We start from the raw sequence: 15,707 nt of genomic DNA on the forward strand, positions 1-15,707 counted from the left end.
TAACTGGAAGGGTGTGCGGGAGACCCCATGGCCCACCTGTGCCCCACCTGTCCCCACGCCTGACTGCCCAGGGTGTTGGAGGCTCATGGGGAAGGCGCTCGGATGAGGCCGCAGGGGTCGTGTGATGTGGGCCCTTGGTTGCCTGTTTACCCAAAAAGAGGAAGGTTGTCCCGCCCCAGAGCCACCTCCCAGCCCCCCCTGCCCCCCTGCCACGGCCCTCAGGGTGTCTAACTTGTGACCTCTGACACCCACCCTCCTCTCCCAGCAAAGGTCAGCCCTGCACTGTGGGGTGCAGGGCTCCTGTGGACAGCCAGCCAGGGGACATGGTGCCTTGGGCTGAGTCCTGCTGGGAGCCTATGGGAGCTGAGAAGTGAGGGGATCAGGGACTGCAAGGGCGAAACCCACAGGGCAGCCTGCAAAGCAGGAGCTCTTTTTGCCCAAGTTATGCTAAGCCCAGGGTCCTGTGGTCCTGGAGTCCACTCTGTCCCTGTCTCTCAGCCTCTTGGCTCAGGAAGCCCAGGGGTGCTGGCCTTTCAGCCCACCCAGGGACAAACAGCCCCAGACACCCAGAGCAGAGCTGGCAGGCTTGTGAACAGGCCAGCAGGTCCAACAGAGGGGACCGTGTTCCTTCGGCTTGGGACCAGCCTTCCAGGGCTGCACGAGGGCCTCAGCCGGACGGCGGACTTCAGCCTCGCATTCAGTGCCCCCGCAGGATCTGGGGGGCAGCGGAGAGCCAGGGTGCACTGGAGGAGAGAATCGCTGTCGCCCACGCTGACTCGTGGCTCAGGGTTTGGGCACGGTTCCACACAGGCCTGGGTGGCAGGCCAGGTCCTGGCAAGAGGCACCCAATCTCTGTTTCTCTCTCTTCCTTATTTTCCCCTCTAAATCTTTTTTTAAAAAATCACCACCAGTGCCTGGCCTTCAAGCTTGCACCTGGGAGGTCCGAGGGAGCGGGTAGGGGGGCGGTCTGCAGACAGGGACTCGGCCCCAGAGGCGAAGTGGGCATAGGGTTTTGGAGCCACGTGGCCTGGCTTCCAGGCCTTGTGGTGACATTCTCTGTGACCTTGGGGATGCTCTGAGTGCCCTCAGCCCTGCCTGCTTGTCCTTGCCCTGTGCCTGGCCTAACCGGCCACCAACAGGGCTCAGCCTGGCGCCTGGGCTGCAGTACTGAGGTCGACAGGCAGGTGGCACTGGTGGGCCAGCAGAGGGGCCTGTCCTGGGCCCAGTTTCCACTCAGGGCTCAAGTGCCTCCACCTGGAACCCAGGGAGGGCCCGGCAGCACTGTCCACACCAGCCGCCAGGTGTTGGCCACGCACGCTGGTGCCACCTGGGATCCTGCCTCAGTTGTGCGTGGTCAGACCAGAGTGATGCGACATGTCTGGGGTGGGGCACTCATCTCAGGACCATGGGCATTTCTGCCCCCACCCGTCTCCCTGGCCACAGAGGGGGTCTCCCTGTCAGGGCCAGGGGCCTGGACCCAACCTGCGGCTGTTTTCAGGACGTCTTGGTGCCCTCCGAAGGCCCACCCGGTCTGCAGCTGCAACCAGCCAGCCCTCCACCCCCGAAGGGCTCCTCCCGCCCCATTTTGTTTGGTTTTCTCCCTGCCCCGCCTTTCGAACAGAGGCCGAGATTGTTCACGCGTCCCCATCTCCCTGGAGAACACGCAGGTCAAAACCCTGCCACACGTGCTGACTCCTCTAAGTGCACCTCCCTCCCCAACCCCCTTCTCCTCTGGGTCTTGCAGAGGCCCCTCTGACTCAGACGCACGGAGCCCCTGGAGGCAGAGTGGGTGTCTGCCTCCTCCTGACCCGGAGCCCCAGGCGGCTGTTGACCTGCATTGATACCGTGAGGGTCTGAGTCGGGCGGGGCGGGGCAGGGTGGGGTGGGGTGGGGCGGGGCGGGGGGCGGGCAGGGATGGAATCAGAACAAGCCTTGGCTGGAGTGGCTCCATTCTCCGGTTTGATTCCCAGTATGGGCATGTGCCTGGGTCCCCAGTAGGGGGCGCACCAGAGACAACCACACACTGATGTTTCCCTCTCCCTCCCTTTTCTCTCTAAAAATAAATAAAACCTTTAAAAAAAAAAAAGAAATCAGAATGTGATTTGTAAAGTGAAGGACAGCTGTTGACAAGCGTTCCCGTGCCTTAGGACATTGGAAAGTTGGTTAAAATGTGGGCCCCACCTGGGGCATGGGAATATGGATGGCGCTGTAGGTCCTGGATGGGTGGGCCTGGAAACCTGTTTGCAATAAGCAGCCCAGGTTTCACATGCAGGTGGTTTGCAGTCCAGGTGTTCCTGTGCAGTAGTTTGCAGCCTCACTAGTGGGGCGGGGGTGGGGAGCCCAAGGTGAGCAGCATGCTTGCTTGAACCTGGCCCCTTCCTGCCGGTCCCGGAGAGCCGCCTCCCACAGCGGGGCAAAAGCGGCTGGTCCTCCCGGCTTTGGGGCAGGCGCAGGACGAGCCTGCCTGGGGCCGGGCGAGAGACGCTGAGCAGTCAGCGTGGCCTCCTGGAGCGGGGGGTGCTGGGAGGAACGACAGCTCAGTGGAGACAGCCTGTGCAGACAGACACAGGCCGGAGCCCAGGGTGGCTGCGCATCGGTCAGTGTGGGGCCCAGGCCTTTCTGTTGGTTTTGTGAAATCGGCGGCCTCAGCCCGCAAGGGTGCGGGGTGGATAGCGAGGGAGAAACGGCCCAGAGACAGGTTCCTCTCTGCAACACGGTACAAGAGCCTGGCAGGAGGCACCCACTGCCTCATCTTCTGTGTGGGAACTGCCCCCCACCTGTGTGCAAGGGAGGTGGAGCAAGGAAAGGAACAAAGACAGATGGGCTTGGTAGGAAAGGACAGGGAGGGGAGGAACAACGCCAGGTGTTCTCGTACCTGAGAACTTTATTTGCATAATTTGGGAGTTAACCTCGGGCAGCTGGTGGGAGGGCTCCTGGCCGCTCTGTCCTTGAGCCAGCTGAGGCAGCTTGGCAGGCTGACCCCCTGCAGCCCTGGAGGTAGGCCAGGCCCCGCTCATCAGCATTTCTCAGCAGCCACCTCCCAGGGTTGAGGGGAAGGGTAAACACGGGAAGTGTGGACAGCTGGCCAGGCTGTCCGCAGGTCGTAAGCGCCCTCCTCGGTCAGCAGCCAGGGCTGCTGGTCTTCTTCCTGGAGAGATGGAACCCATTGAGGTCCCGGGCTGCAGGCACCTGTTTTTGTGGGGGTGGGGTGACAGGGGGTCGTGACAGGTGTCTGGGGCCAGAAGAGGGGCTGCCCGGCCCCGCCCCCAGGAACGGTCTGACTAGGTTCAGCTGTGCCGGGGGCTCCATCAGCGTGAATTCCTACAGAACCAGCAGCGCGGGAGGTCAGGCCGGAGGCCCATTTTGCAGGTGCTACAGGAAATAAAGCCCCGTGCTTTTTGTGTAGCCTCCGGGCTCACCCCCTAGTGGGGGGGGCACCGTTCCTCAGCCTCACTGTGCCTGGCCCAGCTGCGGAAGGAGACACAGCAGGGAAGGCTCCCAGGGCAGAGCACAGGTCGCTGAACAGGTCCTGGAGCAGGCGCCCCTGATCGTTTCCCGGCAAAGGTTCGGGCGCCAGGAGGCCACAACTGACCCTGCCCGTGGCACTGCTGGACCCACCCCCTCGAGGGAAGGTTCTGTCCCTGCCAAAAGCCTTTGGGTCAAACGCCACCCCACGTGCCTGACTCAGGGACACTATCCCACTGCCCCTGTCTTCCCAACTGCACTCACAACCCGGCCCTCCTGGGAATCGCCCCCAGAACCGCGCCGTGGGGTGGGTCCCGGTCCTCTGCATTTGTTAACTGGCCCCCGCGTGGGGCGGGGTGTGCGCCGAAGCTGTCCTGTGGGGGCTGGAGCACGAGGCTCCGAGCCCAGCAGCCGAGGGGAGGGACTGCGGGCCTACAAAGGCCGAACTCACCTCTCCCCACCCCCGTGCCACCGAGGACCCAGACACACCGGATTTACACAGTTTATTAAGATAATCAATTCTTAAGTTATTTCTTTGTTCATCAGAAAGCATCTCCGGAGAGAGAGCACGCACCGCCAGGGTCGATACAGAAAAATGTCATTCCTTTGGCCTCCCCCGGACGTGAGCGCCGAGAGCCCCTCCTCACCACACGAGGGCGCTGACGCCCCAGCCTCCGTGGCGCCTGGGGGCGGGGCCACCAGTGGGGCAGCCCTCTACCCACGGGCAGTTCAGGCCTGGGAGCATTCCTGCACACAGCTCAGGGGCTTCCGGAGCGTCTGTCCCGGGAAGGACCAGGCCGTGAGCCACCGGCCCTGGGGACCTGGCTTGTCCCGGGGAGCAGGAGTGCCCCGTCTTCCTCTCCTGACAAGCCACACGCCAGGGGCGCCTGGCGGCTTTCACTACGGATGTAGAACCATCGCGTTTCGTGGTGGGCGACCGCCCCCCCCCACCACCAGGTCTCTCTTTAAGCCCACTGGCTGGGCCCGAGCCTCAGGCAGGAGACGCGGGCATTTCCAAGACCTCAGACGCCTCCCCGGGCCTCTGGCACGAAGGCTGCGAGGTCGGAGAGTCCTGGCTCTGCAGGCGGTGCGTGACGAGGTTGGCGGGAGGCCTTGCAGGTAAGGCGCTGGATTCGGAGCTCAAACGTCTCCGTTGGGACTGCTGTGCCCTCCATCTTCCACACGGGCACAGGCCACCAGAGCAGCGCAGACGAGGTCTGTTCGGCCCTCCCCCTTTTCCCCGCCCCGCACACATCACCAGCCCCAGCCCCAGCCCCAGCCCCAGCATCAGCGTCCTTGTGGCCTCAGCCCGACCTCGGTCGGCTCCGTCTCCTCCAGGGCTTGCCCAGCGCCAGCCTCTCGGCGCCAAGCCACAGGCGTCTGGAAATCCGAACAGCGTCCCTCTTCCCCCAGCCTGGACAGACAGGGGGCCTGGGGCCTGGCGGAGCTGCAGCAGGTCCCCCAGCTCCTCGACCTGCCCCTGGGGGCGGCTACCACCTGGCTGCAGGCCCCGTACCCTATGCCTTGTGCTTCAGGGGCTAATAGAACTGATTCACATACAGGGTCCACCAGGCCTAACCGGCCCGGCAGTGGGCTGGGCCCTGGGCCTCCCCAGACCCTCCTGAGCCCGGATCCAGGCTCAGCCCTGGAGTCCGCGGTCCTCAGTCACCCCGTCAGAGCGCAGAGGGCCCGAGGACATGGGCCCCGGGGTGCTGGCCGGGCTGCAGCTGCACACTGGAGGTGAAGCGGCGGCAGGGCCGGCCCAGGCTGCAGTGCAGGGTGGTGCGGAAGGAGCTGCGGGCGTGCTTGGGGAAAATGATGGTGGTGCTCCCGAAGTGCAGGGCGCGCGGGCGTGGCTCCAGCGTCAGCTGGCTGCGGTAGCTGCGCCACGTGCAGTTGGGCGCCGCCACGATCGTCTCGCTGTAGGCCGTGACCGTGGGCACGTGCGCATAGAAGACATTGTCCCGGAAGTGCTTCTCGGAGGCGTACTTGACCTCAGAGTTGCAGCTGGGTAGGGTGGGAAGGACGGGCATGAGCCCAGGATGGGGCCTGCCCCCCCCCCTCCCGCCCCCGCAGGAGTCTTACACATGTCTGGGCTCTTCAGAAAGGTCAAGGCCAAAAGGTCAAAGGACAGAAGGCCCGTGCCAGCTTAGAGCACACTAGAGAGGCTGGACAGCTCAAGGCCACATGCAACCCTGGCTGGACCCTGAACTGGGATAAAAATGTGCCTAAAGGGGCATTTGGGACAGTGGGCAGAATGGACTCTGGGTGTGCATGGGCCTCCCGGGTGGACAAAGGGCCGGGTTTCAGCCACGTGGCACTCGGGGCCTTCCTATGGTGCTGGGAGACACCTAGCCGGAAAGGGGCCCCAAGGTGCTGGCGAGGTTCGTTATAGCGACCAGCTGGGTGGGGAGGAGTGCTGCAGAGCGTCAGCCCGGCCCCTGCCCAGCGTCCCCGGGGGCAGGGCGGGTGGGGGGGGGGCTGCCCTGCCCCCGCCAGGCCATGCCCACTCACCGGATCTCATGTGCAGGTTCGGGGCTAACCTCGATGCCCTCTCCGAAGAACACTGGCAGCAGCCGGGGCCTCATCTCCAGTGCGGAGGGGTTCGGGGGGCGGGGCGGGGGCTGCAGGGAGAGTCAGGACTCAGGTTTACAGGCCCTTGGTGGCCCCGCTCCTCTGGGCACAGGACGGCCACCCACCCCTTCCGGCCCGGCCTGTGGATCCTGAGACCCCAAGGGCGACCCAGCCCCAGCGCGCACAAGGGGCTGCCCGCATCTCCTCTGTCCCCGTCACCCCCCACCCCGCTGTCCCAGGAAAACCGCCCCCCTTGACGGTCCTGCAGGGACACTAAGTCTAGGGGCCACCCAGACGAACGAGGGTTTGAAGCAGGAATCTGACAGGGACAGGCCTCTTCCTCCGAGACCTGTGGTCGCTCCTGGCAGCCTCCTCAGGGCGCTGTGCCAACATCACCTGGTACCTTTCACCCGGTTCCCGTGGTTAGAACCGGCCTGACCCCGCGACAAGCGCCGGGGGAAAAGGGGCCCTTGCCATCCGCACAGCAGCCTCTGCCTTCCCTCCTGGTTTATCCCCGTGTGGCCACCGGGGGGCTTGTGAAGGCAGGCCGTGCCCTGTCAGCTCTGTCTCGCTCTCACGTGGTGTGAGCCCCACGTCCCAGTGCCCCTGTGGACTGCAGGGACAAGTTCTGCCTGGGACATGTCCCCTCCGATTCAGTGTGAGGTTCGCCAGAGCAGCTCCCTCTTCCTTCTGGTGCATCCTTCAGGGTGGGGGCCATGTCACTCACCAGCCCTACACCCCCGGATCCTCTGCAAGGCGGACCACCTGGGCCTTCCCACCACGGTCGTCCCCTCTCTGGGTTGCAGCCTCCTGGGCTCCAGAGGCGTGGCAGGCAAGGACTGAGTGGTGCCCAGCACAGAGGGAGCCCCGGAAAGAGCTGGCTCGTGTCACAAGTTCCCCTTCTCGTGAGGGTCTGGGGCCCTCCCCAGAGACGGGTGCAGCCCCCACCCTCCGAACCTTGAAATGACACCGCTGCCCTCTTCCAGAGCAAGCACCTGCAGTTTCAGGAGACTGAACTCAAAAAACAAAGCGAAGCGCAGCAGCACGCTCCCGATGCTTCCAGCATATTCCGGGGCTCCCCTGCTAAGTCAACGCCAACCCCAAGTGCAAAACTGCGGGACTTAATGTTTCTAGAAATAACGCGCTCTCTTCAAACAGGTGTTTCCCAAACACGTGCCAGTGTTTGCTGAGCACCTACTGTGTGCAAGCCCTGTGGGTGGTGTGTGGCACAGTGCCTCCAGGGCTCTTCTTGGTCAAGGAGGAGCAATGCGTAGCCACTGAGAAGTTAGGAGAAGATGCAGCCCTGAGAGGGCACATGAATACTAAGGTTTCTGGAAGCGTTTCTTCTGTCTGACAGGTGGGCTGGCTGGAGGAAGAGAGGCAGCCTGTGCTGGTTTTACCGCCCCCCCCCCCCCCCGCCCCCAAGAAAGAATAATTCCCAAGTTCATAAGCGGAAAGGATGTCTCGGAGAAACAAAGCCCCAGGGGCCGCCCTCCTGGGTCCATCCAGACTAAAGAAACGGCCGAACCTCCCACACAGCCTGAGTGGACTTGGGGCCGGCGGGACAGCAGCCCCACGTGGGCAGATCTGGCTCCCGGTGGGCCGCCAGCACAGGAGACAGGCTCGCTGCATGGGCTGGCCCAGGCAGCTGGGCCCTGGGCAGTGGTGGCCAAAGGGCCCCGGTGGAAAAACAGCCCCAGCCTGCTGAGCTGGGGGCACCTCATGAGATAGGACAGGCGGCGAGACCCAGACACCGGCTGGCATCCAGCGGGCCTGGTGGCGCGACAGCTCTGGAAGTCACCAAGGCCCAAAGACGCCCCCCGCTGGGCCCCAGGCTGACGGGAAGGGGAGACTTCGCAGAGCTCAGGCTCAGAGCTGCGTCCTTCTGGCTGCGGGGCTACCAGGACGGCGCCAGGTCAGTGAGGCCCGAGAGTGGGCACAGGAAGCACCTGCCGCAGCCAAGAATGCACACCACGGGCCCTCGGAGGGCGACCTTCCAACACCCTGGACCGAGCATCTCCTCAAAGACTGGGCCACACTGGGATGGGAGCCTCAGGGTGGGGGAGGGCTAGGGAGGGGCCCCCAGTGCTCCGGCTGCACAGTGGCAGCTCAGGGGCCGCCTGGAGGGAAGACAGACCCCAGGAGGCTCCCACTGGGCCTGGGAGCCTGGCAGGGACGCCTGAGGTGCTGGCCAGCCACTGTCCCTGGGGCTCAGGTCCCCACCCAGCTCTGGGATTCAGGAGCAGGGGAAAAGGAGTGGGTCCCAGGACCAGACAAGCTGCGACGTAAAGGCCACCCTCCCTGCCCTGGGGCGGCCCACAGCCTCCATCTGCTTCTGGGGCCCTGGAGAGCCCACAGTGGCCTGGGGGCCAGCCCGTGCCCGGGCCTCCTGGGCAGGCAGGAGAGGGACCAGGATCTGGAGGACAGCCTGCTGCCAGGCCGGGTGATTCATGGGCCTTCCCGGAGGGTAAGTACTCGCTGGCTGGAAGTAAAAATACATGCGTGCACCTCGGCCTGCCCCTGTCCTGGCTACAGTGCAGCACTCGGCCCACAGGATGCAGGGAGATAACCGCTGAGTGGGCAGAGCACTGCACCCAAGGTGACGGCCCCGCCGGGGGTCCTGGCCTGGCCGGCAGGGACACATAGGGACAGCACAGTGGCATGTGGGCCCCAGCCCGGGTGCCTTGCAAAGCCCACAGCTGCCACAGCGTGGCCCAGGGAACTTGGAACTTTCCCTTCAGCCAGGCAGTGACAAGCCCCCATCAGTGGAGGGTGAGTAGATGGAGGAGGGGTCCAGGGCCCCAAGGGGCCACCAGAGAGACCCCACACGGGGATGGGGGTGGGGCGTCCTCGCTGAAGCCATACAGAACCTTTGCCCCCTCCACTGGCTTCTCTGGCTGGTGACAGACTCTGCTGCGATGGAAAATAAACTCCATTGTCTTCAGCTGGTATGTGGGATTTGAGGCCAGAGGTTCACAGGCTGGTCTAAGGTTGACCTTGACCGTCACCCATGAAGCAAATGATCCATGGGAGGGACCATGAGGAATTCTCAGCCTGCTTATGAAAGGGTTGGGGGGGGGGGGGTCCTACCCTCCCCTGACCTGGCACAAAGGGGCAGCTGAACAGGGCCCAGCGAGGGGGCCCAGGAGACCCTGAAGGAGCCGGGACGTTCCGCGGGCCCAGCACAGACCCGCAGGCCAGGACCCGACGCCCAAAGCTTGAGACTGTGAGCAGATGCAGACGCAGCCGCAGACTGGAGACAGGGCTCAAGGGTGGGCCGGCTCCCTGCCCCGGGTGCCCGGAGGGACCCCCCACAAAGATGTGTGACCTGTGACCGTGACCCCGTTTGGAAAGGGGTCCTTGCAAATATGATCAACGGACAATGAAATCCTCCTGGATAAGGGCCCAGATCTGGGGACCAGTGTCCTCCCGAGAGGAGGGAACTCTGGGACCTACGCAGAGGGGAGACGGCTGACGACAACAGGGGAGACACTGGAGTGGTACGTCTACAAGCCAAGGGACAGCGAGGCCGGCCGGCCACCGCCAGAGCCTGGAGCAGACACGATGGATTCCCCCTCCGACCCCGGAGGGGGCGAGGCCCCGCCAGGCCTTGACTTTCGGGCTCCAAGGCTCCGGGAGAAGGAATTTCCCTTGTTTTCAGGCCACCCAGCTTGTGGCTTTGTTGTGGCGGCTCTAGGACAGGCACCTGCAAGGTTCTGCCAGCCACCGAAGGAGGGACACCAACCTTGGCCACAGGAACCCAGGCACGTCCCCCAAACACCCCTCACCACAGCTGGACGGCTTCCGAGAAAGGGACCTGCTTTCTGTGCCCAAAGGACAGCACACCCACCCCCTGCTCTCACAGAGGGCCTGGTCTGCAGCAAGGGGGGCACATGTACCCTCATCTGGGTGTCATCTAAGGAGGGCACAGGGGGGCCCTGTATCTCAGCCCCCATGGCTGTCAGTTCTCGCCTGGGGCCATGTTCCCAGGAAGTTGGCCCCTGCTGGCCCCCGTCCCCAGGACCCCTGGAGGGGGGTGGCCCTGTGTGCTGCAGGTAGAGCTGGGTCTCTCAGTGGAGCCCACCACAGGGGTGGGGCCGGCGGGGCCTTCAAGGGCCCGCTGGAGGCCAGGTCACCGGGACTAAGCCAACAGGGCTGAAAGGAGGCCCCAGGGTTTCCAGCTTTTCCTCCCCCCAGTTTTCACAGGCCCCCTTTCTGCTTAGGCCCGTCCCACCTTGGCCTGCCGCACCTGGCTCTCTTCCACCTGCGCTGGCCAGCGGCACACCTGGAGGCCTGTAGAGGGCCATGGGGCTGAGCCCTGTCTCCTCAGTTGGTCTGTCTGTCTGCCCATCTGTCCATCAATCCTTCCTTCTTCCCATCCTTCCCAGTCCCAGGCACTAACTGCCCAAATCCAATCGTGTCTGGTCTCACCATCACAGAAGCGGAGAAATGAGACTATCCAGGATCTGGGGGGCTGTGGGGGGCGGTTTGGGAGGACAGCCAAGACCCTGAGAGGTGGCGGTGACCAGGGCTGGTGTCAAAGAGCTGGGCGGCCCCGGGAAGTTCTCGATGATGGAGCGAAGACACACCCCTCCCCACGGCAACACCACCCAGACGTGGCCCACAGGGCGTCCCTCAGAGTCCAAGCCCCGGGGACCAGCATCTGGTCCCCAGGGACATTCTCAAGTGCGCCGCCCAGAAACCTGACAGAACCGCAGATGGGGGTGGGGGTGTGACTGCGGCACCTCCCGCCACCGCCCCTCAGCAGGCCGAGGCCCTCACTGCCCCAGACGCAAGGTCTGTCTGCGCCTCACCCACCCCAGTGGTGGCCATGCCCCAGACATGCCCCCAGAGGACTCGGCTGGAGATCCCAAATGCCATTTGTGGTCTCCCTGGGGCGGAAGATGGGGCAGCTCTAGCTCCCCAAACTGCCCTGTTACCTTGGGGAGACAGGCTGCACAGGACCCCTCTCCCCACGACACCCCCTCAACCCTCCTCAAGCGCTGCCAGGCTGGGGTGAGGGAGGGAGGGGCTGACTCTCTGGGCCAGGAGCCTGAGGGGCACAGACGGCGACCACCCTGCTCCTCCAGCCCCACGCCCGGCCGCCTGGCTCGCGCATCTGCAGGATGAATGCAGCTGGCGGCCGGCAGGGTGTCCTGCAGGGGGCCGGGCCCTGCCCACGGGGACGAGCCCCACACAGGTCCCGATCCGCACAGCCGCTCCCAGTCAAGTCTCTGATCCAGGTTTCTAATTTGGGGGGTGTGGGAGCTCATAATACTTAAAAAATAAAAATAAAAATAAAACAGTCACAAGTATGTGTCTAAGAGACCAAGTGGAATTTTACTCTGGCCGCGGCTGGGCCCACAGGTCTCTGCTCTGCCTCTGCCGGCCTCCTTGCTGCCCCGGGACCTTTGCACTTGCTGTTCTCACAGACTGGCACGCACCACGGCCCTACAACCATGACGTCTACGCCCTGGTTTCCCCCCCTCTGGTTTCTGTTGAAGGTCACTTCCGTGACCTCCCTGTCTGCAGGGGCTCCACCCTCCCCCACTCAGCGGCCCTCCTGGTCCCGTGTCCCACTGGGGGCCTGAAACACCTTGCTCCCTGGTATGCCACGCCTGTACATGCCCCTTCTGTGTGCGTGGTATACAGTAGGTGCTCAGGAAACACTGATGGGGTGGACGTCTGCTTCCCAGATCTCCACGGGTTTGGGCTCGCTGGGAACTATCATGGCTCCAGAGAGCCAGCAAGAAAGCACAGGGCCGGGGCCAGGCAGGCGGTCTGCTCCCACCCAGCCAGCAGTTCTGCTTTGATGGGGTGCCATCGGGAAGGTAGGTCCCGCCCACTCACACAAAGCTGGGGGGAGGTGGGGACCTCTTGGATGAAGGGAGGTGTCAGCAAATTTCACACACATCCAGCGTAATAAATCCGGTGACAAGCCGCTGAGGACCTCAGCAGTGAGAGTTTGGGGACAGGCCTCTAGCTCAACCCCCTGGCCACCCACTTTGCCCGGGACTGCAGGGCTGGGAAGTGGGTGTGGGAACAGAGACAGCTGCCCCGTGCACAGCAGGCTGAGACCCGGCCGTATGGTCTGCGTGGCCGTCCCCAGCCTGCTTGGCCTCTGAGACCATGGCCTCCGCGACCAGGATGGGCTTCTGCCCCTTTCCCTGAGCCAGGCAAGGTCTGCGGCCACACTCGGCCTGGAGGGTGGTCTCAGTGAGATCGTTACACGCCCAGTCGGCCGGCGGGAGTTAATGGGAGGTGGGGCGTCCTGCCCGCCAGTGAGGGGTACGCGGGGATGCAGGGGGCAGCTGCAGGCAGGCCCCCTGCTGAGAGGAGGTTGCCCGTGGCAACCACTTCCTCTCTTTTTATTAAAGGCGGCATCTTAAAACCACAGAGGTTCACGGGCATTTTGATGTTTAATTTAAAAAACCCACACAGGTAGTTTGTGAGCTCCACCGTGAAAAGTGGGGTGACGTAAGGTCTGAGGTAGCGACTCGGCAACCCGATTTGGGGCCCTGTCCCAGCACCGCCACTTACCAGCTGGCTGACCTCTGTGCCTCAGCTTCCCCCCCTGGAAAGTGCGGGGGGCAGGAATGACCCCTTCACTGGAACGTGGTGAAAACGAGTGGTTGCACCCCAAGCCTTCAGGACAGTTCCCAGCGCCGGGAGGGGCTGGCCAAGCAGGCACCTCTACCTGTGCGGAAGTGGCTCTGGCTCCGCCGCTGAGCCAAACTGCAGGGCCGGGAGCAGCGCAGCTCCAGCCCTGGCACCCGGGTAACAAGGTGGGGAAAGAAAACCAGCCCACCGCACCGGCCGAGACACGTCGGGCGGGCACACTGGCTGGCCCAGCGGGCGGACTCAGCATCCGGAGGATTCTGGGTCACCCACACAATACAGGGGGAGGCCGGTTCCCTGTCCCTTTTCTCTGGGCCCCATGGGGCAGGACACCACGGGGACTTGTTCCAAGGTCCCCTCCCCGCCACGGTACCAAGTCTGAGACCTGCGGCGCAGCCAGCAGGACCAACGTCACCACGACGGCACCAGTCACCTCCACTGGCCCTGCAAGTCCTCAACGCCCCTCCCACCCCCAGCCCCCAAAAGAGACCAAAATTCAAATGCACCGCCTGATTTTGGTCTAAGATAGCGGTTCCCAAACTTAGCTGCACATTAAAAACACCTGTGGAGGGTTTGAAACTCCCAACACCCAGGTTGCAGCCCGTCCGGGTGAAATGGGGGGCGGGGGGAAGGGGCGCAAGGTGGGCCTGGCATTTGAAAGGTCCCTGAGAGAGTCTAAGGCCCAGTCAAGTTTGGGGCCCACAGGGCTACGGAGCAAGGGGGGCGCAAATGGGGTTCATGTCAGCATCCTGAGGGAGAGGAACCATTCCTTCGAACCTCAGCCTGGGGGGCCCTGGACAGCCCCACCAGGGCCCAGGCCTCAGGCTGAGGACCCCAGAAGGCGCCCGGGGTCCTGCTCCCCCAAACGGGTGGTGAGTGGCGCAGACCGAGGGCAGCGGTGGGAAATCTCCCGATTTCAACTTGTCATTTCCTCTGGTCCGGAGGAACTGGGCCCCCCCCTCCACTGGCCCTGCCTGCGGGGACACCCGGTCTCAGTCCAGCCGCCAAGCCACAGGCTCACTCAAATGCCCCACTAAGTCCGGCAGGAGACAGACTCGCGTCTCCCGACCCGAGTCCCAGACTTCCCCGGGCACCGCCTCAGCTCCGCGTCAACATCCCTCACCATCCCGAGCAGGAAGGGTTCGCGTCTGGGTTTGCTTTTAAAAGAAAAAAGAAAAAAAAAGACTTGCTCGTTGGCAGCGGAGGCCAATAAACAGGGAACTGGGTCAGGAGCGGCGGAGGGGCCCGGGTATGGACATCTGTCTGCCCTGCTCGGCCCAGGGCTCCGGCGCCTGGGAGGGGCGGAACCCTCGGGAGTCTGGGCCAGTCCTGCACCCCCTGCCCGCTCCCTGCTGATCCAGGAGTCGGACGGCGGTGAGGCCTACCCCCGGGGAGCCGTCCGCAGGTCCCGGGGTCGGGCTGGACCGCCCCCACCGACGCGCCCTGGTCCCTACCTGGGCGCGTGCCTGTCCCTGGGCCACCTTCTTGGCCGGCGGTGGCGGGGCAGGCAGGGGAGGGGGCGCTGAGGAACTCGGTCCTCGCTTTTCACATATCCCTTCGGGGCGCACCGCGCGCAGACCCTCCCCACCACCGCCCCGCTCTCCGTTCCGCGCCCGGGCATGCGCTTACCGCTCTGGCCTCGCTGGGTCCGGGGGGCTCCGAGGAGGCGCCGGCGCCCCCCGCGCGGGCGTCGAGGATGCCAGGCTCCAGAGAGTAGAAGGGCGGGCTGGGGCTGGGGCTGGGGGGCAGCCCGGAGTCGGGGCTGTCCAGCAGGCCCTCCCGGCTCCGCTCCCGGAGGCTCTCCTCCATGCCCTGCAGATGCAAGTGGCCCACCATGTCTGGGGGGCGCGGGGCGCCGGCCCCTGGCTCCTCGGGGGGCTCCGCCACCGCGCTCCGGGCCCGGGGCTGGCGGCGGCGGCCGGGACAAGGACTGCGCGCCCGGGACCTGCGGGCAGAGCCGAGAGGCGGTGCTCAGGCCCGGCGTTCCCGCCGCCCTCGCTCCCCACGGGCGCCCTGAAGGGGCCGCGACTGGGGACCGGGCTCCGGGCTCCGCGCCGCCACGCCGGGCCCGCCGCCGGCCTCTCCGCACCTTCCCGGCCCGCGCCTCCTTTTCTAGGCGCCGCCCCCTCCCTTCCTCTCCCCGCCCCCGCCGCCAGCCCCGGGACTCACGCCCCGCCGGGCTGGCCGTGAGCAACGGCTTTCTGAGTGCCTCCGCCCGGACAAAACGCCCCGCGGCGGCACTGCGGGGTGGCTGTGGGGTCCCCAAGTCATCCCGAGGGGGGGGAGGGGCCAGGATCGGCCTGTGGGGCCACTCCAGGCTCTCCCCGGCCCGCCGAAGCCCGAATAAAAGACGCCTTAGAAAGGTCTATTTCGGGAGAGCTGGCGCTGCGGAGGAGGGCAGCAGCGGCCGGAACGCGCGCCAGGCTCCCTGCGGGCCGGCGTCCACCCCAGGGCCCCGCGCTTTGTTTACGTTCGCTGCTCGCCGCCCGCCGCCGCCGCCTCCGGGGCAGCGCGTCTGGGAAGGGGGCTGCGGGGCGCGCTGGGAAACACGTCCCGGAATCCTCTGGCGTATTCCTGTTTACCCAGGTTCTTCCAAGCAGGTTTCTTGCTCACTGACCAGGGTCCCCCCCTTTTCCTCCCTCCCAGGGGGAAAGGCACTGGCTCCCCTTTCTGCAGAGGACTGGCAAAGAGCCCCTGCACTTCCAGCTCCCACCCACCCAAACAGACAGCCCACCCCATCTCTGGGGGCCAGCCCCCGCCAGGAAGGCACAGAGTCCAGGCTGCCTGCAGGCTGCTTTGTGAAGAGCAGGGAAGGGGAGGCTAGGGCCTGCCTGGGAGCTGGGGCAGAGGGAAGGGCTGAGCCGTGTGGACCACACACCCGCCAGGGTAGCTCCAGGCCCCCCACCCCCGTTCGGCCAGCCCCACTGGCTCTGGGGAGCCCAGGCTGATCAGGGGTGAACACACCAGCCTGCAAACGCCGGGAGTTTCATGGGGAAGTTAAACCCCATCAGTAATCGGAGGGACAGGCTAGGGCTCGGTGTGCCAGGAAG

At 64.8% G+C, this 15,707-nt stretch overlaps 1 protein-coding gene across 2 annotated transcripts; it reads right to left on the reverse strand.

Moving 5' to 3' along the window:
• Nucleotides 1–3,953: 3,953 nt before the first annotated feature.
• RFLNA (refilin A) lies at nt 3,954–15,090 on the reverse strand. Of its 2 annotated transcripts, XM_053928877.2 has the most exons (4): nt 14,827–15,090; nt 14,287–14,602; nt 5,980–6,089; nt 3,954–5,472 (listed from the first exon to the last, which is right to left on the reverse strand). In XM_053928877.2, exons 2-4 carry the CDS (start codon nt 14,491–14,493, stop codon nt 5,139–5,141), a joined length of 651 nt encoding a protein of 216 aa, XP_053784852.1. In that variant the 5' UTR covers nt 14,494–14,602; nt 14,827–15,090; the 3' UTR covers nt 3,954–5,138. The 2 variants fall into 2 exon arrangements, with proteins under 2 accessions (XP_053784852.1, XP_053784851.1); XM_053928876.1 differs by lacking the exon at nt 14,827–15,090 and having other exon boundaries at nt 14,287–14,752.
• Between the last annotated feature and the right edge of the window lie 617 nt (nt 15,091–15,707).

The sequence above is a fragment of the Desmodus rotundus genome, chromosome 7 (assembly GCF_022682495.2).
Source record: "Desmodus rotundus isolate HL8 chromosome 7, HLdesRot8A.1, whole genome shotgun sequence".
Classification (NCBI taxonomy): Eukaryota; Metazoa; Chordata; class Mammalia; order Chiroptera; family Phyllostomidae; genus Desmodus; species Desmodus rotundus.